The following is a 25,825-nucleotide window of genomic DNA, read 5'->3' on the forward strand; positions in this document are numbered from 1 at the left end:
AAAATGGTATGCAGGGTCATTGCATTGAATTAAAAAGCAGAAAGGATATATTAGAAAAGTTTAAAACAATAATTGAGTCATAACTAACACACTACATACAGTTCGGTCACCACATGATAGATGAGATTACACTAGATAAGATACAATTGACTTTTTTTAAGATTAGATTACTGTACAGTGTGGAAACAGGCCCTTTGGCCCAACAAATCCACACCGACCCTCTGAAGAGCAACCCACCCAGACCAATCCCCCTACATTTACCCCTCCACCTAACACTACAGGCAATTTAGCACGGCCAATTCACCTAACCTGCACATATTCGGACTGTGGGAGGAAACCGGAGCACACCCACGCAGACACTGGGAGAATGTGCAAACTCCACACAGACAGTTGCCTGAGGTGGGAATTGAACCTGGGTCTCTGGCACTGCAAGGCAGTAGCACTAACCACTATACCACCATGCCACCCAGAGGGATTTACAAGGATGTGTCCAGACTGAAGAAGTTTAATGAGCAGAAAAGATTGGAGAGGCTGGGTTTATTTTCTTGGCAACAAAAGATGCTGAGAGATTTAATTGAGGTGAATAAAATAATGAGGGCTTAGAGTAGGTAGGAAATACCTACTGTTATTAGCAGAGAGGTAAAATACCAAGGGGGCTTTGATTAATAGATATGATAGAGAGCGGATGAGAAATGATTTCAGCCAGAAGGGTTTGCAAACTGCTGGCAGAGATGGTGACAGAGGCAGAGCTACTATAACATTCATAAAGTACCTGCAAAAGCATTGGAGATGATATATACTGCATGGCTTTGAACCAAGAACTGTAAATATTTCTACTGATCCAACACTATAGTCTGCTTTAGGATTCCCAGGATATGCTAAACTTTTTGTACGTCTTTTGAAGGAAATGTGGAAAGAGAATAGAGTTTGCATTTCAGGTCAATGAAAAGTCTCTCTCCACAGATAACCTTTTGAGCATTTCTAGCAGTTTCTGGTGCAGATTTCAAGAATCCTCAGTGTTCTGCTAAACTGGCATACAATATTTCATTTCAGCGGAATCTTGTTTTTTTTTAGTCACGACTGCTGTTTGGAAATTCCTGAAATAGTTAATCAAAGTAGTTTGAACTGCAACACTTCAGCTTGCAGGTTTGTTTTCTATATAAGACTGATCCTCAGCATTACTCCAGGGATAATCCAGGGAAGAGAAGCTTGCAATCCAGCTGTTTCAACTAGAGAGTCATTCCTCACACACAGTTGAGTTCTATGCACCTCAGTGACTGTCTGGTGTTAGCTTTAAACTATTCATTTCAAAAGCAGATGGCTAAGTCTTTAAGCCCCAGGAGTGCCTGTCATTCAAAGTTAGCAGTCAGAAGCATAGAACCTCTACAGTGTTGAAGTAAACCATTCAGCCAATTGAGTCCACATTGACCCTCCAAAGAGCATCCCACCCAGAGCCACCCCGCTACCCAATCCATGGCTAATCCACCTACCTTGCACAGTGTGGGCAATTTAGCATAGCCAAGCCACCTAACCTGTACATCTTTGGACTGTGGGAAGAAAGCGGACCCCACAGAGGAAACCCGCACAGACCGTGGAAGAATGTGCAAACTCCCCACAGACAGTCGCCCAAGGCTGGAATCAAACCCGGGTCCCTGGCGCTATGGGATAGGAGGGGTAGCCACATGTCACCATTTATTGGTGGAACAAATTTCGGGCAATTGATAAAGTGAAGAACTTTGAGAGGGGCGAGCCAGAGGGGGCCAGATAGACCCCCTCAAACACAAATTCAGTCAGGATGGCATGGTGCCTCAGTGGTTTGCATTGTTGCCTCACAGCTCCAGGGTCCCAGGTTCGATTCCAGCCTCGGGCAACTGTCTGTGTAGGTTTGCTCCAGTTTCCTTCCACAATCCAAAGATGGACAGGTCAGGCGAATTGGCCATATTAAATTGCCCGTAGTGTTAGGTGCATTAGGCAGAGGGAAATGGGTCTGGGTGGCTTACTCTTCGGAGGGTCGGTGTGGACTGGTTGGACCGAAGGGCCTGTTTCCACACTGTAGGGAATCTAAACACACCCCTCCAGATGATCACAGCTCGGACCATGTATGTTGCTCTGGTTGTCACACACTATCCTCACAGGGGATATCTTTGAAAGAAACGTAAGCAATGTTGAAAGTACAAATTTGAGCTGATTAACAAGTTGGGGTATTTTAGGAATAGCATGAATGAAAATGCAAGCTTTAGAAATGTATGAAATGATTATGAATGTTCCTGACAGCATAAACCAATAGAAACAAGCAACAGAAGGAGGCAATGTGTGCCAGCTCTTTGGAAGATATTTCTAATTAATCTCACTCCTTGAAAATTTCAATTACAATGCATATCGAATTTCCTTTTGAAAGTTACTATTGAAATTGCTTCCAGCAGCCTTTCAAAAAGTGTATTCCAGATCACAACTCATTGCATCATGGAATTTTCATACAATCCTGGCTCCTTTTTGAGTCATATGAATAAAATGTTTCTCATATTACAATAAATGTCAACATGTTAATATATCCTGGAATTGCATTTTGAAAGCTGTTTCATTTTAGTTATTTATTTCATTCCAATCTCCACTCCCACTTAAAACCTTCCTGTAGCCCACTGTACACCATTGACAAAGTCACAGATTGGAGAATTTAACAATCTGAATGCTGAGTTTGAAGCAAATGATTATTGTCATTCAGTCATGGAGTAGCCTTCTTGAGTCTGCAGTCTGTGTGTTGTATAAGTGCACCCACAGTGCCAAAGGGGAAATCAGCAGCAGTGAAGGAGACAGTTCCAAACTAGGCTAGCCTGTGACTTCAAGCAGAACTTGCAGGTTGTGGTGTTCCTCGTTGCTGCCCTCGTTCATCTGAATGATGGAGGCTGTGGCAGATTGCTACTGTGCATCATGTGGATAGTATATGTTCCTGCTCGTGTGCACAAGTGATGTTAGCTTCTCCCCGTGTCTGTGTGGCTTTCCTCTGGATGCTGCACTTTCTTCCCACAGTCCAAAGATGTGCAGGGTAAGTGGATTGGCCATGCTAAATTGCCCATGGTGTTCAGGGATGTGCAGGCCAGGTGGATTGGCCATAGGAAATGCAGGGCTACAGGGATATGGGGGTAGGTCTGGGTGGAATGCTCTTCAGAGGGTTTGTTTGGACTCAATGGGCTGAATGGCCTGCTTCCACATTATAAGGATTCTATTATTCTACAGAATATGCTTGGTTATGGTCAATGGTGACCTGAAGTTTGTTGATGCTAGGGGATGACAGATTTCATAGAGACTTTCTCTTGTTGGCGATAACCATTGCATGGCACTTGTGAGACATGAATGTTACATGTTACTCATCAGCTCAAGCCTATATGTTGTCCCAATCCACTTCATTATCAGAGGAATTGCAAGTCCAACTAACAAGGGTCCAGTCATAAATGCAAGTCCTTAACTTTGCTCTTAAGTTGGAGAAGGACCATTGATGAAGCAGCTGTCAATGGCTGGGTTGAAAACATTGCCTTGAAGCATGATACACAAGAATAGATTGAGGAGACATGACCTATAGGCTAATATTGTGCTGCCCAGCCTGTCATCTCTAGCAGAATTGAGATTAGGAATTGTCATATAAGGAATCAGAGAAGCGAGTGTTCATCCTATGAAACATACCACTGTGTCATAAGACTTTATTTCAAATATTAATCTGCTTTACCTTCTTATTTGTGAATTGATTACTAAGTGACAGATATTATTTCTTCCAGATCCTTACGTAAAGATACATCTGCTGCAGAATGGAAAACGACTGAAGAAAAAGAAAACAACAGTTAAGAAAAACACACTGAACCCTTACTACAATGAATCATTCAGCTTTGAAATTCCATTTGAACAAATACAGGTACTGTACTAATAATTAACATTTAGCACCTGCCGTGAGGTCAACAAAACAAATACATTCTGATTGAATATCTGAAGGATGCTTTATAGTCCATCAAAATAAATTGTTCAAACTTAAGTGATTTGTGGATATACACATTCCCTTTCTCACTACATCATGTTACATAACACTACCTTTCTGTGTGGTTTGGTACAAACTATCCAATCACATTAAGTGTTTGACTATTATCCACAAGAAGACTGACCCTTCTTTCTAATGGTTGCTCCTTTAAGAAAATAATGATCCAACAAATTTACTAGAAATACCAGGCTTGCGAGTGTTAAATTGTGAGGGCTGGTTCATAAATGTGGCAGGCAAAAGTGAGGACTGGATCAGTGGTTCAACAAGGTAAAAACAACTGATCCAGAATCTGGTGTTCAGCATCTGCAGTCATTGTTTTTACAAAAGTGAGGACTGCAGATGCTGGAGATCAGAGCTAGATTAGAGTGGTGCTGGAAAAGCACAAGCGGTCAGGCAGCATCCGAGGAGCAGGGAAATCGAGGTTTTGGGCAAAAGCCCTTCATCAGGACTGAAGGCAGGGAGCCCCCAGGGTGGAGAGATAAATGGGAGGGCAGTGGGGCTGGGGAGAAGGTAACAGTATGTGGATGGGGATGAAGGTGATAGGTCAGAGAGGTGGGTGGGGGAGGGTAGCAAAGAGTACAATAGGTGGATAGGGTGGGGATAAAGGTGATAGGTCAAAGAGGAGGGTGGAGTGGATGGGTGGGAAGGAAGACTGGCATGTAGGACCAGTCATGGGGATGGTGCTGAGCTGGAAGTTTGGAACTAGAGTAAGGTGGGGGGAGGGGAAATGAGGAAAGTGAAATCTGCATTGATGCCCTGGGGTTGAAGTGTTCCGAGGCGGAAGATGAGTCGTTCTTCTTCTAGGCGTGAGGGAGCAGTGGAGGAGGCCCAGGACCTGCGTGTCCTCGGCAGAGTGGGAGGGGGAGTTGAAATATTGGGCCACGGGGCGGTGGGGTTGATTGGTGCAGGTGTCCCGGAGATGTTCCCTGAAGCACTCTGTGAGGAGGCGTCCAGTCTCCCCAATGTAAAGGAGACCACATCGGGACAACGGATACAATAAATGATATTGCTGGATGTGCATGTAAATCTTTGATGGATGTGGAAGGCTCCTTTGGGGCTTTGGATGGAGGTGAGGGAGGAGGTGTGGGCGCAGGTTTTGCCATTCCTGTGATGGCAGGGGAAGGTGTCAGAAGGGGAGGGTGTCAGAGATGGTCCAGGTGAATTTAAGATCAGGGTGGAATGTGTTGGTGAAGTTGATGAACTGCTCACCCTCCCCGTGGGAGCACGAGATGGCGCTGATGCAGTCGTCAATGTAGCGGAGTGGTGCTGATGTAACTACGGAAGATGGACTGTTCTACGTAGCTGGCATAGCTGGGGCCCATAGGTTTGGTGGAAGCAGGAGGATTCAAAGGAGAAATTGTTAAGGGCGAGGACCAGTTCCACTGAGAGTGTCAGTGGAAGAGTACTGTTGGGGACGTCGGGAGAGGAATAAACAGAGGGCTTGGCAGTCCTGGTCATGGCAGATGGAGGTGTAGCGGAATTGGATGTTCATGGTGTAGATGAAGCATTGGGGGCTGGGGAAACGGAAGTCTTGGAGGAGGTGGAGGGCGTGGGTAGTGTCTCGAACGTATGTGGGAAGTTCCTTGACTGGGGGATAGGACAGTATCGAGGTAGGTGGAGTTGTGTTTGGTGGGGCAGGGGCAGGCTGAAACAATGGGTCAGTTGGGGTGGTCTTTAAAACCTCTAGCAGGTTTGCCAAGCACAATTTCCCCTTCATAAAACCATATTCACTCTTTGCAATCCTGTTGCAATTTTTAAAGTGATCTGCTGTTACATCTTTTTTAATAGACCCTAGCATATTTCCCACTCTCAATGGCAAGCTAACCAGACTATAATTTGTTGTTTTCTCTCTGATTCTTATCTTAAATAGTGGAGTTACATTAGGCCCTGGGGATTTGTCTGTCTTTACTCCTGTTAATTCCCCCAATAACATTTCCCTAGTAATAGTAATTTCTTTAAATTCATCCTTCTCATTCAACCTTGAGCTCGCCCCGTAATTTTGGGATGTTTTAGTCTTTCTTTGTGAAAATATATGTTTAATTAGTCTGCCGTCTCTTTGTTTCCCATGATAAATGTCCCTGCTTCTGACTGTAGAGGACCTACATTTGTCTTTATTAATATTTTTGTCTTAACATACCTATATAGGCTTTCACTATTAGTTTGTATATTTCCTGAAAACTTGCTGTCACACTCCACTATCCCATCTTAATCAGTTTCTTTGTCTCCCCTTACTGTTCTCAATCCTTAGGTCTTTTGCTTCTTTTGGCTAATCTGTATACCTCTTCTTTGAATGTAATACAAATCCCTAATCTCCCTTTTGAGCCATGGCCTGACTACATTTCTTGGTTTATTTTAATGGAATGAATAACTTTTGCAGGTTGTCCAGGCACTGTTAAAATATTTGCCACTGTCTACTTACCATCATCCCTTTAATGATCCCGGTTTATCATAGCTAGCTCACAACTCATAGACGGAATTTCCTTTTTTAAATTCAGGACCGCAGTCTCTTTGCTATCTTTCCTGAACACCTTTTAGGCAGAAATATTTAATTCCTAGATTTCCCCTTTCTTTAGCCAGGTCTCTGATATTGACACATCATAATCCCATAAGGTAACTGCACCTGTAACTCCCAATTTTATTATTAACAATACTCTGTATTCACACGTGTCAGTGTAACCCTGATTTAAATCTTATTACTTTCCCCCTTATTCCAACTTCACATTTTAACTTAATATCCTCTATTTTGGTGCTGTCTATATCTTGTGCATTTTGTGCACTCTGATCTTATTCTTTCCTGGCTTGCTACACCCCTGATGGCTTAGTTAAAACCTTCCCCAATAACACTGGCAAAAAATCCCACAAGGAACTCAGTCTTAGTTCTGTTCAGATAAAAATCTTCAGCTTGTTCAGAAATGGCCTTGAAGAAACTAAATCCCTCCCTCTTGCATCATCTTTTCAGACACACATTAATCTACCTTTCATCCTCCTTTTTCTGTACTCCCGTGCATTTGACACTGGGAATGATATTTCAAGCCTCTGTTTGCTAATATTATACCATCCTGCCTACATTATACTTGCAGGACCACATCCCCTTTCCCTACTGAGTTGTTAGTAGTACAGAGGAACCTCAATTATCCGGCATTTGACTATCCGAATTTCGGATTATCAAACAAGATCGCGAGGTCCCCATGCTTGGTTAAACTGCGTTATCTGGCATTCGATTATCTGAACATTCAATTATTCAAGCAAAATACTCCCCCGCCCATGTCATTCGGATAATCAAAGTTCCTCTGTAATGAAGAGATCAACTTATGGCTATTCACCCTACCTAGAAGAATGTCCTGCAGCTTTTCTGTGAAGTAATTGACCTTTGCATCGGGGGAGATGGTGGGTGCAGCACACCTGGAGTCATGTTGATAGCTGCAGAAACATCTGTCTGTTCTCCGAGCAAAAGGAAACATTATCAGCACAACCCTATCATTCTTCTTTCTTACATACTGTACAGCTAAGCCACCCTTTGTGTCATAAGCTTGGCTCTTGTCTCATCTCTCCGAGGATCCATCCTCACTAATGTGCAGGAAAGGAAAGGAGCTCTTGTATTTCCTGCCTGTTTATCCTGGAATACTTGACATTAATTTATTCTAACTTGTCTGACCATCTCAATGAATGTACTATGATCATAGTTCTCTACCTCTCAGATGTCTCTCAGTGGCCACTGCTCAAACTTTAAAACCTCAAAATGAAATTTATGTAGCTGGTGGTACCACCTCACGTCGCCCCATTTAAGTCTTTAAAAGTGTCCACAACTCTTTATAAGCCACAGGATGGGCATTCTATTTGGTCAAACTGCCCTGCCGTACCTTAATCTTAAATTTTAATTTAAATTTTCACTAATTTTAACTTTTGTTACTTTTGCTTGCTTTAGTCTTTCTCTTCTCCCAATATGTATAAATTGGAGAATAATAGAAAATAGATAGTCACAAATCAGCCTGTGCTTGTAAATTACTCCCCATTGCTAGTTTAGAAATTTACATTTTCTTTAGTGGAGTTGAAACTCAGTTCCTTATATTATTGCTTAACAATCAATCATCTCACAGCATTGATGTGATGTCAACCTGAGTTTTTTTCTTCTTGACTTATTTTATCTGATTAACTTTCTCACACCACTTTAACTGGTGTCCACTCTCTACCTCTCATTGCTTTATCTGATGTCTCTTCTCTCTCTTGCTATACTATCTTGTGTCTGTTCTTTTTGTATAAGGCAATGGAAATCTGGAATGCTCTTCCAAAGACTCTGGAATCTGGGCAAATTGGAACTTAGTTAGCAGTTAGTTAGATAGGGCTACAAAGGGATGTGAATCAAAGGCTGGCATTGGGAGTTAAGGTACATGACAAACATATTCTAATTATTTGACAGGGCAGGCTTGAGGTGCTGAATGGCCAACCCCTCTTCCAAACCCTCAATGTTGATTCAAGTTGTAGTCTTCTATGATTGCTGTTTAGGAATGAAATAAATAGCAGGAATTTCCCATCCCTAGATGTGATGAGAAAGGTAAATAATTGAGTGAGTTGATAATGCCAAATATCCAACCCCTTCTTACCACTTGAGTGACTTCCTTGGTATCCACCAGTGAAGGTCTAAAAATGGTCAACCAGGGCCTCAACCCAGTCCAATTACCTGCCTTCTTGGAAGATGAGAAAGGTGGCTACCTTCTCAATAGAGAGACCCAGGCAGCCTGCCTACTGGGTTGAGGGTGAGACAGGGACTCCATTAGCTCTATCTTTAGCACGGATTGGGGGTGGTGCAATTTGGTGACTGCTGAAACTCATGACCCAGTGCATATCTCCATCATTTCCTAAATTCCCCATGACCTCCAGGCTGTGGTGTCCTAAAATAAATCCACTCACCATTCTCACTATTACAATCCTTTGTTGCACAACCTCAAACTCCAAGTCCCAGAAGGTGCCCGTCTCTGATGGACCATCAGCTCCCAGTGGGGCAAGACTCCAGTGTCCAGGCTGGTGCTAGATGGAGAGGTTTGCCGCCCATTGATAGATTATCTATTTGGTAGATTGAAGTTTGCACCACAGGACTTTCTCACTGACGGGGACAGGAAAGTAACCACATCTGAGGATGCTCACACTTAGTGCTCGGTGCACAAAATCTAGCCAGGATTTTTTTTAATGTTCTTTTTCCTTAATGTTAATTAATACCATTGAAATACAGAAGAATTTCTATATATTCTACTCTGCTGCATATTATCCTTGGAAGTGGAGATAAATGCAGCGTCTACATTGGCCATTTCAGCATCAAATCCTGAGCGAGTAGCTGCCGTTCAGAATGTCAGACATTGACTCAAAAGGAAAAACCATTGGCCAATGACATATACTATTCTAATGTGTCTTGCATACTTCAAATTGAACAACTTTGATCATTGTATTGATTTCCAAGTATTAATGTTTTCTTGGACTGTTTTTTCCTTGAGGGAGGACAGATGTTTGTAATACTGGGCTTCCACCATTGCAGAAATGCATTCCAATTTTTGCTGTCCATGTTCTAATTTTAAAGAAAGCAGTCTCTATCACAGTTTCATGCCAATAAAGTTTCTTTTTAGCAGAGTGAGAGCATCAGCTGGAATTGCTATTAATGGAACTTTCTAACAGAAGGGAAATTTGTTCTTGTTGTAGAGATATATGCATCATATCACTAGCGAATTCCATTACAACATCTGTCTACATTCACTCCCAATAGAACAGCCAAGATGACCTTTTATGGTATTTGAAAAGGCTTGTATCATTTAGTATCTTATTATCTCTCACAGTAATACCCCTCAGAATTTTGTATGCAGTGAATTCTGAGGAGTAATAACTTCTATTATAGCTGAACTGCTCGGAGAGGGTGATGCACTTCCTGGGGAGATTGAAGGAAATTGGAAGTGCATGTCAACCCATTTCGTTCTAATGAATCTTCTAGCAAACTTATGGGTAGAAGAGGCTTATGTTACTGGACATTAATAGACGGGACATTTTTCATTCAACTTGCACCATGACATTTTGAATTTGAAGTCAGTTGATTGGACAAAGTTGGCATCAGTAAAAGCAATCATGAAGATGCCATGTTGTGTTTTAACAGTCAACTGATTTAATATCATTTAGAGAAGGAAGCCTACCGTCTTTACCAGGTTTGGCCACTTTGTGTCTCCAGCCCCACACCAAGGTGGCTGTCTCTTAAGTGCCCTCTAAGTCACTAGCAAGTAATTCCACAGTATCACCACTTTTAAAAAAGAGCTATGGACAACTAGTCCACGCTAAATTGTAAAAGCCTTGCCAGTGATGCTGGATACTGGGAAATAACTTTCAAAAATAGTATGACTCTTCTGCAGGTAACTTGTCAATTTTGAATTTTGAAAGCTCATGAAGCAAAATGAACTCACCTCCATTTTTAAAAGCAAATTACTGCGGATGCTGGAATCTGAAACCAAAAGAGAAAATGCTGGAAAATCTCAGCATGTCTAACAGCATCTGTAAGGAGAGAAAAGAGCTGATGTTTTGAGTCTAACTGACCCTTTGTCAAATTGGCAGTCAGATCTTCTAAAGTTTCCTGCATGGAGTACAGTTAATAAGTCTGTTGAGATATTGTCAAAGCTTTGACAAAGGGTTAGTTAGACTCGAAACGTCAGCTCTTTTCTCTCCTTACAGGTGCTGCCAGACCTGCTGAGATTTTCCAGCATTTTCTCTTTTGGTTTCACCTCCATTTTTGATCTTCCTATCTCACTCAGCATTCACAAGTAGATAGTCAGCCCAACAGGTTTCTAGCACTGACCATGTTGTGGTTCTGTTCGCCGAGCTGTGAGTTTTTCTTGCAAACGTTTCGTCCCCTTTCTAAGTGACATCTTCAGTGCTTGGGAGCCTCCTGTGAAGCGCTTCTGTGCTGATTCCTCCAACATTTATACTGGTTTGAATCTGCCGCTTCCGGTTGTCAGTTGCTGTCCGTTGCAGTGGCTGGTATATAGGGTCTAGGTCGATGCGTCTGTTAATAGAATTCTTGGATGAGTGCCATGCTTCTAGGAATTCCCTGGCTGTTCTCTGGGTGTATCTGAAGAAGGTACTTTAGAGATCAGACACGTCATGAAGACTGACCTGAGCGTGAGGACCATTCCGATATGGGTATGCCATTCCATAGCTATTACTCAAGCCCCTGAGTAAGAAAGTTGTATGTTCACACTCAACCTTAGAGACATGACTACAAAATCTAACCTGGCACTGCAGTGCAGCACCTAGGAATTTTATGCTGTCAGACGACGCTTTTTCAGACTCAATATCACTCCATTCTGCTATCTTAGGTGGACATAAAACTTCCAAGGGCAATATTTTAAGATAAATAGGAGAATTCCCTTCATATTTATCCTTCAAGAACAACATAAATATAGATAATCTGGTCATGATCTCAGTTCTGTTCATCGGACCTTGCTGTGTACAAATTGGCAGTCAGATCTTCTAAAGTTTCCTACATGGAGCACAGTTAATAAGTCTGTTGAGATATTGTCATTGTGAAAGTGATAATTAATTGCAAATTCTCTTTATCTTTCAACTGATATATAGTGTCTCCATCGCCTCTCTTTGAAATTTGAATTATTGAACATTTCAGTGAAGTCGGAGTTTGAAATTATATTGAGCAGTATAGATTGTAGTTGCTAAAGTGTTAAAACAGATTCACTCCAAAATCAGGACTTTCTTCTCATCAGGTCACAGATGGCTAAATAAATATTTTAGAACAAGGACCATATCTTGTATTAGCCATTTGATTCCATTTCTGGTCTCCAAACAGGCACCACATTAAATGAATTCTCATTTTAAAATAGATTCTCTCTGATTTTGGTCTCTCAGTGCTATTTGGCAGCACTTCTATCCAAGTGTCTGATGTCCTTGTAATTCACTCACATCTCTTCAGTTGTGAACACCCAAGTGATTTCAAATTATTTATCTTTGCCTTATTGGTGCAACTCACATCCCAAAATCTGAAGAATAGCTCAGTTTATCAGGCTGCAACACTAGTCCTTACCCCAAACCTTTAAGAGGAAGTTAAATATTGACATGATACAGTGAGATGAAATAAGGTGGAAGGAAGCGAATGCACATTATGAACACTGGCACTGACCTGTTGACCCAGTTGGCCTTCAGTGTTAGCTATTTCAATGTAGTTCTGTTGTGTTTACTCTCTATGGAACTTGCTAAGTTGTCATTTTTCATTGCCCTGGTGGTTTGCAAGATCATCAGGAACAAACCTATTAGTCACAAAGCAGCAAGCATCAGCAAGGTCCCATGTTTGATATACAAATGACTGTTCTCGTGCTTTCAGTGATTCTTGGAGAAAGTGAGGACTACAGATGCTGGAGAGTCAGAGTTGAAGAGAGTGGCGCTGGGAAAGCACAGCAGGTCAGGCAACAGCTGAGGAGCAGGAGTGTTGACGTTTCAGGCATAAGCCCTTCATTCTTGTCAGTTTCTGCACATGCATCACACATATTGTCTTCAAATTATATTGGTCATTTCATGCTATGTGCATGTGTTGTTGGTCATTCCTTTCCAGGTAGTGTCGTTCCTGTGTCCTTTGTTGTTGCCATGGTACCTGCTGTTATTTTGTTTCCATTGTTGTGTCAATCTGACCTTATGGTTGTGATGGTTTATCTGTGAACTGTACAATTGGTACATTCACATCTCACTGATCAGCTGCTTAAAGTTGAGGAACAGCTTCTCCCCTTGTGTTATGTGCCTGTGGTTGTGACCTTCACTTCGACTGTGCATGACTGAGGTGACAACTGCTGCACATAGGTCAAAAGTTGCCATTTGGACTGACTCTTGTTGAGAGTTTTGAACATTTGTAACCTGATTGGCTGTCCATTGCTCAACTCTGGTTATGATTTGGCAGTTTGTCAAAGTGCAATTTGAATTTATGCTGTTTGATTTGTCATTCACACCTGTTACTATTTCTAGGTTCAGTAACTTGTTTTGCTCTTGGAAGATCGATTTGGGAGCAGCATGAACTTAGTCTTTGCACTAGGCTGCTCACCATGCCTTCAGTTGGTGTGTTTCTCCACTCAAGGATCGCCTGGATTTACTTGGTTTACATGTTCCTTTGGCGATTTTCACTGCCAATACAAGCTTTTCATTTAATTAGGGATAGTGTGGAGATGATGTGTGGTGTTAAATTTCCCAAGTATTTCTGAAGTGGCTGAGTTCTTCGTTCATGAACTGAAGGCCATTGTTACACATCACACTGCAGGAATGTTGTAATTGGTTATAGACAAAAAAACTGCATATCCTGAAGAAGGGTTACACTTGAAATGTCGACTTCTCCACCTCCTGACGCTGCCAGGAATGTTGTAATGGCTGAGATGAGCTTTCCAAATTGTTTCACTGCTCCCATGGTGCTGATCCATTCTGTAGGAGTTGCCACTTTCTTGACTGTTCCTGCCTTTCAAGCTATTCTATCTTGTTTGGCCTTGAGGACAGCTGAAACTTTCCTCAATAGATGCTGAATTGATCTTAAGACTGTCATCTACTTCAAGGTGATATTCTCCTGGAAGACATCCTAACACTGGAAACACATCCTCGGATTCTTCTTGGATCTGTTGCATGGTCAATGGTTTAGTATGCTGCCACATGTTGCAAATCTCTTTCAACACCCAGAGGATTAACAGCCCAAGCTTTAGACTTGCTCCTGCTGTAACATGTGTCTTTTGCTTGCCATTAATTATCTTTGTTAGTGTTATTGCATTGGGCCAACAGAGCAATCTGTCCTCTCAGCATGGGTGTGTTGCTAATATTTCATCTCAGTGTTACTTTTGAGAGCTTCATTTTTGAAACACCATCTTAGCCATTTTGTACAGGCCTGTTGTATGGCACAACACTGTCTGTGACTTCTATGTCGACCTGATGATCTCCTTCTGCAGTCCTTATTCTAACAGTCACTAATTATGTCTCACCTATTTTTTTTGACTGAACTTACATGTTACATTGTACAATGAAGCGTCAGAATCTTCAGCTGTTATTTCTCCGGGGCAACCTGGACCTCTTTGTTTTGCTCCTTTCTAACCATACAATTATGTGCAAAAATGATTTGACTTCCTGCAATGAGAATATGGCTTTCTCTGTGATGACATGAGGTGAGGTGAGAGACACTGCTCTTGACATTAAGGCTGCATGTGGTTGAGTGTGACATCAAAGAGCCCTAGCAAAACTGGGGTCATTTGGAATGGAGGGAAAACTGGTTGGAATCATAACTGTCACTTTATTGAATCTAGTCCATTGTATTCACTGCTCACAATGTGATCTCCTCTACATTGGTGAGAAGAAACACAGACTGGGCAACTGCTTTACAGAGCACCTACATAACTCCGCAAAAAAGGCACTGCACTTCCTGTTAACTGCCACTGCAATGCACCACAATGTTTCCTGGTCAACATCTCTGCCTCAGGCTTGCTACAGTGGTCCAGTGAAGGTCAGCACAAGCTGAAAGAAAGGAACCACATCTTCTGCTTGATAACCTTGCCACCTCAGGACTCGATATCAAGTTCAATAATTTTAAGCCTGAGCACCTTACTCCACACCCCCACACACCTGGCCTTGTCATCACATGGAATGCTACCACAAACAACCCATTGTCATCTATTAATAGTCCCCATTAGCTGCTGTTGATTCTTCCAGGCTGACCTCTACCCATTCCTTTGTCTATCCTTTGTTCTCTCTTTCTGGGCTCCAACTCCACCAAACATTTACTCCTCTCCCTTCCTCTGCCATATATACTTTTCTTGGCTAGAATCAGTTCTGAAGAACGGTCCCTTGAGCTGAAACATTAACTCTGCTTTCTCTACAGAGATCTGCCAGACCTGTTGAGTTTTTCTAGCACTTTCTGTTTGAGAAAGAAAAGAGTAATAGACTTTCAAGACTTTAATTTCCTTTAGTTTGTTTCTTCTGTTGTTCAGTGATTCAGCGTGGAATACATTCTGAAACAGCCTCTTCCCTACAGAGTTAAGAATGCAGTTAATCTCTGCTGCCCTGGTTTTTTAAACAGATCTGTTGCTATTTTGTAATTTTGCCATTGCCTATGGGGAAAAAAATGGACTTTTTTGACATCACATTTAATTTCAGCTGGAAAGAAAACAAACTACAGCCATGTTTCAGCTGGAGCCTGTTCCTTCATTTTAGTTAGTTTCTTCCTAAATGTTTATAGCAGCTTTCACATCTCCGAAATTTCTCTCTTTCGCTTCATCAGGAGCTGTGCATTTTTACAGCTCTTGTATACTCATCACTGGACAGAAGCTTCGTATGTCTTGAAGCCTTATAAAATTGGCAGTTGCAGTCTATAATGCCTCATGGCAGAGGTCAGTGATTATAGCAGACGAGGAAATCCATTTGTACAGACCATATTTCAACAGAGATATTTATACACTAGATAAAACATCAGCCTTTCTTCTCCAGCATCCCCCAAAGCCTGTAAGTGAGTGTATTTAGCAGAAGTGTACTTTCGTAATTAGTTCAATCGGGATCTGGGCAGTTTAGTAGGTGTGGCCAGCATCTGACCCAGTGCTTTGCAAACAAATGCAAAGAAATCAACCGTGTGAACTTGAATTTTCCTGAATGAAATTTTCCATTAAAATTCCATGCTCTTTTGTGCTGGTTTTGCCTTTTTTTCCGTTAATTGCACCAAAGCAAACCTGTACAAATTGAAGAAACTCCAGGTGACACAGCTGTGACTAAAAGCCAGTTCAGACCAGGCTTTCAGGCGGGAAGCTTCCCTGGTCTGTGAGGCACCATGACCACCAGGTGATGCAGTTAATCACTGAGTTAAACCTGAAAAGAAAGGCAAACTAATGTAATAAAGCAAAGGAAAAGGGATAGGTGAACCAGCAAATGCACCTTCAAACCAATCATGTCAATTGCACTTTTGATTCGCAGGATTGATTTGGGATGGTGTACATTTAGTCATTGCATCTGACTGATTACAACATCTGAAGTTGCCATAATCCATTCCTTACCAGATCGCGTAAATGTTTTTCAATGCCATTATGTAACTACAGCATGCACTACTGATTGTAACACTAGCAAAGTCATGCTACATTCACATACCACTATTTTCAATCCGTCCCAACTCTTAGTGTTAGAAAAGAATGAAATTCATACAACATTCTTCCGAAGTAACTACTGCCCACTAGAGACTGAAGATCTATTTTTGTTGTTCCATGTTAGAAAGGCAGGCAGCTGGTTACAGGGATTTGTGCCAATGGATCGGCAGAGGCAGAATGTTATAAATTGAGGTGGTTAGATGAGAATAGACAGAACATTATGACTCAGTCTGACAGAAAGAAGCAAAATGTCAGGGCTAAAATAGAACAAGAGAAATAAACTAAGATACCAACTGGGAAATATAAAGGCAAGTAGAAATGATGCATCAAAATCCAGGTTACAAATGACTCAGAAACATAGTTGAAAGATACTAATGTCTTTTTTGTGAACACAGGTTAGCAAGTACCTGCAATGCTTATGGCATGAGAGACAATTTTACGCAGCACTCAGAACAGGCTGTGAAATTCCCTCCCACAGTCAAAGAGTGGATTACAATGAGGAACTGTCTCCCTGTGTCTGCATGGGTTTCTCCCCCAGTCCAAAGATGTGCAGGTTAGGTGTATTGGCCATGCTAAATTGCCCCATAGAGTCCAGGGATATGTAGGCTACAGGGATTAGCCATGGGGAATGCAGGGTTAGAGGGATAGCATGAGGTGTGAGTAGGAAGCTCTTTGGAGGGTCGATGCAGACTCAATGAGCCAAATGACCTGTATCTGCACTGTATATATAGCATTAAAAAAATGCTTAATTATTAATCTAATCAATGCAACTAACCCTAAAGATTATGATTTATGATAAGCAATTACATGGCCTTGAACAATCCATAGCCTCCTAGTTTCTACTCCATTCAAACTGCATTTCTTATAAATGTCATCAAAGTTTCAGAGCCAAATTTTGAAGAACGTAGGACATCACATATTTATTTGATTACTAACCCCTTCCTTAAGGGATACATAGATCCTAATAATAGTTAACTTCCTGTTAAAGATACATCATGCACTCTAATATATTAATTTAAAAAAAGCAACATAATTTAAAATTGTGAATTTGTGATTAATGAACACAGTATTTAACAAATGGGATGCATCTGTTAAATATGTTCCGCAACTTCAGAATACTGCTTCAAGTAAAACACAGACCATCTGCTCAGCATAATATGTGCCCGTGAGTATCGAGTGATGATTATCCAATGTAGAAAGCTTTATTTCACATTTCTGGCAATATTTCCTTAAAGTATTTATGCAAATAAAGTGATCTTCCATTTGCATAGTGAACCTGAGTCAAAATATTGATGCCTGAATTATCTTGTGATTAAATATTTCAGCACTTGTATTTTAATGAAACATTAATATTGACAATCATGGTTCAGTGGTATGTAATGGCTGGTTGTGTACTTCAAATTGGACTGCATGTTGCTAGGGTGTAATCTATTTTATTATTTATTTATTAATTATTTCAACTAGTGGCCTCCTATAATGTTACAGATGGAAGTTCAGAGCAAAAATGGGGAAGCTGATTAATGGCATAGCATTAGTAATCCAGACACTCAGACCAATGGTGTGAGAAAATTAGTTCAAATCCCAAATGGCAGCTGGTAGTATTTGAATTTGATGAATAAAATCTGGAGTTGAAAGTTAGTCTCAGTAATTGCGACTATAAAATGATCATCGATTGCCATTAAAAACTCCATTTGATTCACTAATCTTTGGGGAAAGAAATTTGCAGTCCTTACCTTGTCTAGTACCTATGTGTGACTCCAAACCCACAGCCATGCAGTTGACTCTTAACCGGTCCCTGCAATAGCCAAGCAAGACACTCAGTTCAATGCTACTTTGGGACGAGAAACAATTTCTGGCCTCTCAGCAAGGCCTACATCCCATTATACAATATTTGGACTGAACAGAGTTGGAAGGTGTGGTGATATTAGAATCAAGCCAGGGAAGGAGAGGAGGAGTATGTGGAATGAAGATAAATAGAAAAGGAGAATGAAGGTGAGAGGAGGAGAGTGGAATGATGAAGCAAAAAGGAGTGAAAGAGAGTTAATGTAAAATGGGAGGGAGAGAGGAGCAGATGTTGTTGGGAGTTGGAGGGGAGAGAGAAGCTGCTTGATTTTCTGAGATGAAGGGAGGCTTGCTATGCCGTAGCAAAGTTAGGGGAAGAAACTTGTGATACGTGAAAGGAATAATAATGGATGAAAATATAGAGAGGTGACACATCAAAACGTCAGTTACAAACAGTGCAGAATGTCTGATGAAATTTGTTTGTCTCATTTTGCCGATCAAAATATTTAACCCTTGCCCAATGTCAGCGAGTATAGATTGGAAAGAATAATTAATCTTTATACAATGCCTTTATTTAGATAAATATTCTGAGGTTCTTCAAGGAGACATGATCAGAAACAAATAGGTGGCAAGCCAAAACAAATTCAAGAGCATGACTAAAAGCTTGATCATGGGTCAACTTAAGAGGGGCCTTAAAAAAGAGGAAAGATAGGGTGAGGAAAAGATACTTCCGAGGCTAGGGGCTTGACATCCAGCCAACAGTTGTGGGGTGACATGAGAAAGGAATGCACTAGCAATCAAAAGATGAGGAAAGAAGCTTTTGAACAGAAAAATGTAGATGATTTCAAAAACAGAGGGTAACAAAAAGGATAGGTAACTTTCCTGAAAGCCTGACTGTCTATCATGTCCTCAGAGAAACGGGTAAACAATTCAGCAAAAGCAATAAAATTTGGCAACACCATTAATTGTTACAATCCCAGCGAGTCAACACTCTTCAAAATAATAATCTAAATCCTACGAAAAAAATCCTTTCAGTGCCTGAATTGAATTAAAGCCCACGTTTATTGCTTTAGTTCTAACCAAAGCACTAAAGGCTATAAAGACTTTTGTGAAGACAGTATTCCTGTGTCTCTAGCCTTTAGAATAGAAGTCAGAAAAAGCAGATTTACTTATGCACAATGGGTAACAATGAACTCAGCAGGAGTCTGGTTTATATTTCAATCCAATTACAAAGCCACAACATTATAGCTCAGCGATAACTTAAGATGGCTTGTAAATGATCTAATGTATACTAAGATGATCCTGGAACTGTGGTGGAGTGAGTGAGTGGGGGTAATTGTTGATGAGGAGGGAGGGGATATTGCAAGGAAGAAGTGAGAAGGAAACAGTGCCTTCAGAACTTAAACCTGCAAAAAAAATTATGAATAATGAATTTTTAAAGATGCCTGGGCTGCATTAAATTCAAAGATGTTATTTTAAATCCAAAACACCCAGTGTCAAGAATATAGTTTTGACCTTGTAAAATCTTTGCAATAAATTGATAAATATTTCATGGTTCTACAAACAAGTTCCAAAGTCCCGTAGCTAAAGAAGCATATGCATCTAATTTGGTACAAAAAGAACTTTTAGCAAATGCTTTTCCTGCTGTGGATCACATGGATTTTCATAGTTTTACAGACCAAACCAAATTGCCCAATGATTTACGAACAAAAAACAAAGAACTGCAGATTCTGGAAATCTGAAACACAAACAGAAATTGCTAGGAAAATGCACCAGATTTGGCAGCATCTGTGGAGAGAAAACAGAGTGAACGTTTCAAGTCCTGTGACCCTTCTGCATTCTCTGCAGAGATGCTGCCAGACCTGCTGCGTTTGTCCAGCAATTTCTGTTTGTGCCCCCAACAATTCATCTGTTTTTTCTGAATGCTGTACAGGCGGAAAAGGGGAAACAGTATTTTATTCATGCCCAGCGATTTATTTTGGGGCATTTCTTTATGATGCCCCTCTGTAAATATTGGCTCACTCCAATGGACACCAACCCCTTGCAAATACAGCTTAGCTTTCCTGACTGTCTGTAAGTATTGGTATAATCTATTGGTCATCCTCTATATGTAGGCAGAATCTAGTGAACCCTCTCCATATGTTGGCACCTTCTTATGAATCTCCAGCAAATAGTGAAACTTTCTCAGAAACTCTCTGTAAACGCCAACATATTCCCAGGAACATCCTGTTTAGATTCCGATAGTGCCAGCTACACAAAGAAAACACCATCTCTATTACAGAAAATATTCCCATCATTACACTGTTGCAAAAGATAGGTGACTAATACTGACGACAGAGACAGAAATCTGAAGACTTATATAGCCAACAAAGTTCCTGGTGAATTTTTGTTGAGCAAGAAAATTTAAATTATCTCTGAACCAGGAAAATCCACAAAATCCAATCGTCCACCTCCATTCAAAAATATTCTTGTAACTCCATTTATTTTCTGAATTGCTATGTCATTCTGCTTTGACTTTGTGGACTCAAAGATTTGTAAATAGCTCTTTTAGGTGTTGTTGCTTCATGGCTATATATCTCCTCACTGGCATTAAGAGGACTCAATCATAATGGGCTGAAAATGTGTTGCTGGAAAAGCGCAGCAGGTCAGGCAACATCCAAGGAACAGGAAATTCGACGTTTCGGGCACAAGCCCTTCATCAGGAATGAGGAAAGTGTGTCCAGCAGGCTAAGATAAAAGGTAGGGAGGAGGGACTTGGGGGAGGGGCGATGGAGATGTGATAGGTGGAAGGAGGTCAAGGTGAGGGTGATAGGCCGGAGTGGGGTGGGGGGACGGAGAGGTCAGGAAGAAGATTGCAGGTAAGGAAGGCGGTGCTGGGTTCGAGGGATTCGACTGAGACAAGGTGGGGGGAGGGGAAGTGAGGAAACTGGAGAAATCTGAGTTCATCCCTTGTGGGTGGAGGGTTCCCAGGTGGAAGATGAGGTGCTCTTCCTCCAACTGTCATGTTGTTATGGTCTGGCGATGGAGGAGTCCAAGAACCTGTATGTCCTTGGTGGAGTGGGAGGGGGAGCTAAAGTGTTGAGCCATGGGGTGGTTGTGTTGGTTGGTCCGGGTGTCCCAGAGGTGTTCTCTGAAACGTTCCTCAAGTAGGCGGCCTGTCTTCCCAATATAGAGGTGCAGGTGAATTTGTGGCGGATATGGAAGGATCCCTTGGGGCCTTGGAGAGAAGTAAGGGAGGAGGTGCGGGCGCAAGTTTTGCATTTCTTGCGGTTGCAGGGGAAGGTGCCGGGAGTAGAGATTGGGTTGGTGGAGGGTGTGGACCTGACGAGGGAGTCACGGAGGGAGTGGTCTTTTCAGAACGCTGATAGGGGAGGGGAGGGAAATATATCCCTGGTGGTGGGGTCCGTTTGGAGGTACCAACCTCCACTCCCGGCACCTTCCCCTGCAACCGCAAGAAATACAAAACTTGCGCCCACACCTCCTCCCTTACTTCTCTCCAAGGCCCCAAGGGATCCTTCCATATCCGCCACAAATTCACCTGCACCTCCACACACATCATCTATTGCATCCGCTGCACCCGATGTGGCCTCCTCTATATTGGGGAGACAGGCCGCCTACTTGCGGAACGTTTCAGAGAACACCTCTGGGACACCTGGACCAACCAACCCAACCACCCCGTGGCTCAACACTTTTTAACTCCCCCTTGCACTCCACCAAGGACATGCAGGTCCTTGGACTCCTCCATCGCCAGACCATAACAACACAACGGTTGGAGGAAGAGCGCCTCATCTTCCACCTGGGGACCCTCCAACCACAAGGGATGAACTCAGATTTCTCCAGTTTCCTCATTTCCCCTACCCCCACCTTGTCTCAGTCGAATCCCTCGAACTCAGCACCGCCTTCCTTACCTGCAATCTTCTTCCTGACCTCTCCGCCCCTACCCCACTCCGGCCTATCACCCTCACCTTGACCTCCTTCCACCTATCACATCTCCATCGCCCCTCCCCCAAGTCCCTCCTGCCTACCTTTTATCTTAGCCTGCTGGACACACTTTCCTCATTCCTGATGAAGGGCTTGTGCCCGAAACGTCAAATTTCCTGTTCCTTGGATGCTGCCTGACCTGCTGCGCTTTTCCAGCAACACATTTTCAGCTCTGATCTCCAGCATCTGCAGACCTCACTTTCTCCTCAATCATAATGGGGCAGATTTTCTGAGGAACAGCCATTCCATGCAGATTGCCACTGCACCTCTTCGTTTTCACAAAAGAAACAAACTCCATATACTTCCAAGCAGAGACATTGATTAGGTTTTCCTCAGAGTTATACTTCCATTCTGATGGTTCATTCATTACAGTGAGACCGTCAGAGGGATGCAAACCCTCCCTTTTCACGACAGTCAGCTGCCATATCCTGACAGCTTTGACAGCTGCTGGCAAAAGTGAAGTGCAAAAGGTAAATGTGAGATAAGAAATTGGGCTGGGTATGATGCCAGATTGGCATGGGCTAGAGTACCAGGTAAGTAGGTGGCAGGTGGGTTGGTGGAAAAGGGATCAGGTAATTGAGACAGTTTAAGGTAGTTCAGGGTGGGTGGGAGAAATAAGGTATGGAGGAAGGGGTCGAGTGTTAGGTCCAGTTATAGCTGAGGAATGGGGGTCATGTCACACAGCATTAGGGGTCATCAGAAGTCAGGTGTTGGGTATGGCAGAGGCTGTAAAAGGGATGGTGCTATCGGTGGTCTCGGGTTGGTTTAGTTTGGAAGGGGAAGTTGTGAGGTAAATGATGGTGTGTGTTGCTTCGTGGCTAGATATCTCCTCACTGGCATCAAGAAGACTCAATCATAATGGGCAGATTTTCTGAGGAACAGCCATCCCACATAAATGTATGAAAATATAGAATTAAGGGTCAGTTGAGCTTGTTGAAATATTGACCGAGTAAATACTAAGATGTTTCTCTTCATGGGAGAGTCCAGGTCCAGAGGACACAGTTTCAGAATAATTTGAGAAGGAGAAGAAATTCCTCCTCATCTCCAAGAGCTTATGACACTTTGAAACTCCTTGCCACAGAGAGATGTAGGGTCAGAACCCTTGTGTACATTTAAGGCTGAAATAGATAGACTATTGATCAGAAAGGGAATCAGTTATGGGGATAGGGCAGGAAAGCGAACATAAGGAATGTCAGATCAGCCATGATCTCAACTGAATGGCAGGGCCGGCACAAAGGGCCAGATAGCCTACTCCTGTTCTTATTTCTTACTGTCTTACAGCAATAAGCTTGTCATTTGTCTGCTGGTTTGAGTTCTATCTGGAGTGAGGGTAGGGCAGAGTGGTGGCAGCAGCCACTTCTTCCCCTTTCCCCTACACACTGTACCTTTCTGCCCAGTCTCAGTGCTCAGAACTAACCATCTTTGATTGTAGAAAACAGTGAGCTGTAGCCATCAGCGTGTTTTGATACAACAATCCAGATTCTTCCATGAAAGAAAATCATACAATTCATGGAAATGTGTCACATCCTTGCATAGCTGATGATTTGCAATTCTGTATTGTTGTGCAGAAAGGTGGAGGGTGGACATAGCTGTTTGCGGTTACCCACTGTCACTTAATTTGGTTACTATGGAAAATGTAACTATTGAGATTGGAGGCCATGAGAGAAATGGACCACTTGCTTTGCTTGAGAGACATTCAAGTATTAACTAAAAGGGCACTCAAGATCTTTTCAATACATTTTAAATACAACTTATGTTGTCTTTTCATTTTATTATATAATTTTTTAAGCGCATCTCAAGCCAGTCGAACATATGTACTGTCAAATCTAATCTACCACTGTGAAATCAGCAGCACAGAAATTTGGGAATACATCAAAAGTCATGTTTTTGTAATAAATAGAATTTAAAATGGAATAACAAAATCTTTCATGATTCTATTTGTCATGGAAGGGGAATGGGATAACCACAATCTGCTTTGATTTTTATGCTGCAGAGTTTGCGTTTATACTGGAGAGTGAAGTGCTTTTTAAAGCAAAAAATCTGCTCTTACTATGATTATATTAATGAGGCTAGCATTTTCTTTAATTGAAGTTACATTTCTCTAGCTGCTACAGTGAGATTTGAACTCATATCTCCAGAGCAGTAGCCACCAGATTACTAGGGTAGTAACATTATCATTATGCTACCATTACGTTTTACTGCAGGTTTTATTGAGGTATGACTAAATAGTGAAGAGGAGTGCTAACACCTGATTATTCCCTTATCCATCCAGCTGAGACAGCTCAAAGTTAGAAAATAGCACAAACAACGAATCAAATCTCAAACATTTATGGTCTGTATCGGTTAATCTTATGCTGAATACCCATTTATGAGAAATCCCTAGGCTGTCAATGTATTTTTCGTGTGTGTTCCAGGTTTAAGTGAGAGCATTTTCTGTTGTGGCCTTGTGTTCCTAAGTGTGGGAGTTGTGAACATATAATTCATGTTGCATTATTCTAAAAGCATGTTTACATTCAATTTAAGAACATTCCTCTTAGGTAACAGTGGGATGTGAAATTTTTATTGAATGTCTTGTTGCTGTCTGAGATGCACTGGTCCTCAATCCTTCATCTCTGCATTAAGCTGACAGTGGTGAAGCAGAACATCGGAAAACAGCCACAGATTTGCTGCCTTCTGACAGTGAAATGCCCCACAGCTGTTTTACAGGAGACTGCAATATCTCTATGACTTGCATCATGAGAAAAGTATTAGTTCTGCTTGGAAACGGATAAAATCTACTGGTAGCATGTCTGACTGATATGCCTGGATTCGACATTTTTTCCCCTATTGCTTTGTTGAGCTTAAAACTAGCACCTCAAATTAAACTATAATGGAGTGATGATTGTTTTTAAAAGTATCCAGCTATTATTGACTCGCAATAATCTTCTCATTGTTATTTCTCAATTCAACATGCAGAAAGTCCAGGTTTGTGTCACAGTCTTGGACTACGACAAGATCGGCAAGAACGATGCCATTGGCAAGATTTTTGTTGGCAGCAATGCCACCGGAACGGAGCTTCGTCACTGGTCAGACATGCTGGCAAATCCCAGGCGGCCTATTGCACAATGGCACTCTCTAAAACCAGAGGAAGAGGTCGATTTAGCTCTTGGCCTCAAGAAGTGAAATCATTCCCACCATCACACAAACTTCTCATTGATCAGATGCTATCAATACCTCAGTTTTGCGCCATTCTCCATTAACCCTTTGGGGGTTACTGTAGCATCTTTGCACCATGACAAATATATATGCAAATTTAATGTGTTTTGTATTTTTTTTCTCATTTTTACAATTACTGTTAAAAAAGAGTTACAAAATTTGTGTTTTGTACTTTAGAACCTCAAGACTTAAACCTTATAATTTTACACAATCTTGTAAGTTAATTATTAATGGAATCTCTATGTTTTGAAAGGTGCAAGAAAATCCAGTACTCAAAGGGTTAAGACATGATTAATTTTGGTACACATTAACCACCATCGTTCTGAATAATAAATAAGCCATCTGAGCCTCCAAGTTGTATTCCAAATTTCCCTAAATGCTCAATTCTACTTTCTGCAGTTTTAGCTCTACTATGAAATTCGTGTTGATAATGCATGATGACAATTTACTGTAAATAGCAGCATGTTCAATGCAAACTCTTGTGTAGATGTAAGTTGTCTATGGTTTACAATCACATGCATCTGCTGTATATTTTTATGATGATGCTTCTATTTTACATAATGTGAATGGACTAGATCGAGCTAATGTGAAAAACCATTTACTTAATTTACACTCAAAGACTGGTAGAGCATCGACATCATATCACAATTCTAAGCTAAAGCCTTTGGTGGTCTACCAGGGGTGGTGAAAGCTGCCATTCCATACCTTAAATATCCAGTTA

General features: G+C 41.6%; 1 protein-coding gene across 1 annotated transcript in view; it reads left to right on the forward strand.

Moving 5' to 3' along the window:
* LOC132828207 (synaptotagmin-B) overlaps positions 1–25,071 on the forward strand; it is a 130,135-nt gene extending 105,064 nt beyond the window's left edge. The window contains exons 7-8 of the mRNA XM_060845154.1: positions 3,771–3,904; positions 24,865–25,071. Of these exons, the coding sequence (XP_060701137.1) occupies positions 3,771–3,904; positions 24,865–25,071 (341 nt within the window). The remainder of the gene's footprint in view (positions 1–3,770; positions 3,905–24,864) is intronic.
* The last annotated feature ends 754 nt before the right edge of the window (positions 25,072–25,825 follow it).

The sequence above is a fragment of the Hemiscyllium ocellatum genome, chromosome 26, assembly GCF_020745735.1.
Source record: "Hemiscyllium ocellatum isolate sHemOce1 chromosome 26, sHemOce1.pat.X.cur, whole genome shotgun sequence".
Taxonomy (NCBI): domain Eukaryota; kingdom Metazoa; phylum Chordata; class Chondrichthyes; order Orectolobiformes; family Hemiscylliidae; genus Hemiscyllium; species Hemiscyllium ocellatum.